Here is a 3,326-nt window from a genome sequence, read left to right on the forward strand (position 1 = left end):
AATAAAAAAAAAATTCAAAACTCATTATTGTTTTGTGTGGTCAAATAAGATAACTTGAATATTATTAGATATATATTTGTTATGAACCCACATAATATAGTTTCACTTTCAAGTAAAAGTTAACATGTGATCCCATCGCTTTACTTAGTTTACTATATCGTCTATATACAAACTTAATTTTTTTTCTCACTAATAAAGATATTACTTAATTGTCAGTCGTTATATAAAATTCGACACATACATGTGTAATTTTATGCAAGAAAAAACAATAAAATATCAGGTTAATTAATTAGTAATTATTCTGTTCTCCATTCTTACTTGGTCATATTATATATGTTTCGTACATAATTAGATTAACATGCTTGCAATACCTAATCCATCTAATAAAATAATGTCAAATAAAAATATAGTTGGGGTTAGATATATTAATACATCCAAATATATAGAGTCAAATTTATTTTTTTAAAAATATCATCATCACTAGTTTTCTTGTATGTATGGATTGCATGTATTTAATTAACAGCTAGGAAGGCTAGCAGATCATGCATTCCAATTGATCATTTGACTTTAATTTTTCATTTTTTTAAAATTAAAAAACACATATTCATTAAATAATAAAAAATCAACTTTGGACTTTTCACCTTTCCTCTTCTTCTTCAACTTATATAAAAACTCCATGAATGTGTTACTCTCAACTTCCCCCAAAACAAAAGCTTAATCAGCAGCCATGGAAGAGTTTCCACCGCACCATTTCTTGTGCCCAATATCAAGAGAGGTCATGAAGGAGCCTGTCACAATTTTCAGCGGCGTCACCTACGATCGAACCAGCATCGAAAAATGGTTCTTCACTTACAAGAAGAAGACATGTCCAGCCACCATGCAGAAAGCTTCCGATTTCACCCTAACTCCCAATCACACTCTCAACCGCCTCATTCTCTCTTGGGAATCTCCCAAGAACAACACGACGTCGTCTCCTTCTTCTTCTTCTTCTTCTTCTTCGAATGGTAAACAAGAACACATGGTTGAGCTTCTCAGCGCCATAGATTCCTCTCCGTTTAAGGTCCGATCTTTGAAAGAATTAAGTTCTCTTCTTCAGATTAATGGCGACGACGCTGCCAAATCGGATTTGATCCGATCCAACGGCGTCCAAATCCTCTGTCGAATTTTGACGCAGATTCTTTTATCGGACGCATCTGATTTCGTTACGTTTCGAGCTTGTGAAGAAGCCATAGCCGTTCTATACCAGTTGGTTACTGTTGTTGTTATTGTATCAGAAAAAGAAGAGGAGAAATTAGTGTTTGATTTATTGTCTCAACCAGACTCGATGAGATCCATGGCGATCATGCTCCAAAGAGCAAGCGCCGAGACAAGGCTCCACACTCTCTCGATTCTCCGAAACATCGCGAAGAAGACCGATTACGATTGGAACTCAGACGCCGCGGTAATCATTCATCAAGGAACAGATTTCTTCAAATCTTTGTTGGAGCTCGTCTCTGATCAAATCAGCACCAAGGCGAGCTCAGCAGCGCTAGAGGTTTTGATAGAGATTCTAAGCAAGTCGAAGAAGAGCAGGCTTCGAGCGATCGAGGCCGGCGCGGTGTGTGTCCTCGTCGAGCTTCTGCCGGAGTCGAACCGATCGAGATGCGAGAAAATGCTGTACTTGACGAAGCTAGTGTGCGAATGCGCGGAGGGGAGGACAGCGCTGGTGGAGCATGGGATGGGAATCGCGGCGGTGTCGAAGAAGATGTTGGAGGTGTCGAGGACGGCGACGAAGGTGGCTGTGAAGGTACTGAATTTGGTGAGTTGTTTTCATGGGAATGAGAAGGTGTTGGAGGAGATGGTGATGTGTGGAGCGGTGAAGAAGCTGGTGGCGCTGCTTCATATGGATGGCAGAAGCTCAACCAAAGAAAAGGTTGTGAAGATGTTCAAGTTGCATGCCAATTCATGGAAACGATACCCTTGTTTTGCCATTCACTTCAACGAATATTTGGGCTTAATTGTTAATAGTAATAACAACACTTATAACAGTATTTCCATCTAATTGAATTTTCCCTCACATTTTTGGATATTCAAAATTTAAATGTGCCATACTGCTGTTACATATGTAAGATCATACTTTAACAAAAAAAAACAAAAAAAAAAAGAAAAGAAAAAATGTTATAATAGAAATATAACATGACTATTATAAAATATATATAGTTTGATGTTATTACGTATAAGCATTATTGTTGTTATTTGAGGTTTGAATTGTGTGGCTGGCCTTTTATTGTTTTGTTGATTATGACTTAATTCCGCAAAAGTTTGAATCAAATTTGTAGTTTTCATTTGATATTATTACTTGTGTTATTCAAATTACTACATTTGGATTTTGTGATAATAAATTGAGAAAGATAGAGAAGTTTGACGGCATTTATCATCGATCATGTGATCAATTCAATGTGTAAGAAATTAAAATATCATCAGTAAATAGTTTTCTAGTCTCTAACAATATATTAAAAATTTGTCACTTCATCTAAAATTCTGAAGATGAAGAAAAAATAAAGATGAGTTATTTTTTCTTATTAATTTTCATTTTCATTTTCTTTTTTACTTATTATTAAGTGTGAAAGATTTGATATAATGATTAAAAACAAATAGCACAAGATGATCTTTATTCAAACCTAATCCAATGGAGAGAGATATATAAGTTAAGTGTTACCGGAAATTTGTTTTGGTATGCATAAAATTGATTTTACATTGGGTGATGTTTAAACTTGTCTGATATAACATTCGTGATTCTATATGGTTGGTAATTAAAAAAATCTAGAGAAAAGGCGGCTAAATTACTTGTGTAGTTTGATTTGTAGCTCTTAATTAGTGATTATGTAAAAATTTCGATGGTAAAACTCCTTACTGTAATTAAGCGTTATTCTTGGTTCTACATGGTTTGTAATTAAAGAAAAAGCTAGAGAAAATGCAGCAAAATTACTTGTGTTAAATTTGTAGCTCTAATTGTTCAAGTGCATTTGATGGCGAAACTCCTTGTGGTCAAAAATTGGGTTCAGTTATAGTTAAATCTGATCCGGAAATTTATATTAAAAATAAATAAAAATTATTTACATTTCTAAACCCTTTAAATATATTAAACAAAAAATTAATTTTAAATAAAAAATAATTTCTTAAAAACAATAGATCAATGTATTGTAAAAAAAAAACTAAACCGAACCTAATTCTAAACCATTTTCAGCCAAAAAAAATCAAAGGGTCTGATTGGTTCGCGATTAGAAAACTGTATTTTTGAAAAGTGGGATTCTGAAATGAAAATCTGAATTTAGTGACTGAAAACA

At 33.8% G+C, this 3,326-nt stretch overlaps 1 protein-coding gene across 1 annotated transcript; it reads left to right on the forward strand.

Annotated features, from left to right (window-relative positions):
- The first annotated feature begins 709 nt into the window (after positions 1 to 709).
- LOC133803685 (E3 ubiquitin-protein ligase PUB23-like) lies at positions 710 to 2,398 on the forward strand. Its single transcript, XM_062241800.1, has one exon. It carries the CDS (start codon positions 728 to 730, stop codon positions 2,039 to 2,041), a length of 1,314 nt encoding a protein of 437 aa, XP_062097784.1. The 5' UTR covers positions 710 to 727; the 3' UTR covers positions 2,042 to 2,398.
- Positions 2,399 to 3,326: the final 928 nt, after the last annotated feature.

This window comes from Humulus lupulus, chromosome X (assembly GCF_963169125.1).
Source record: "Humulus lupulus chromosome X, drHumLupu1.1, whole genome shotgun sequence".
Taxonomy (NCBI): domain Eukaryota; kingdom Viridiplantae; phylum Streptophyta; class Magnoliopsida; order Rosales; family Cannabaceae; genus Humulus; species Humulus lupulus.

What these genes read in the sequence shown, in the direction of transcription:
- LOC133803685 (XM_062241800.1), top strand. Translation starts at nt 728, where the DNA reads ATGGAAGAGTTTCCACCGCACCATTTCTTGTGCCCAATATCAAGAGAG.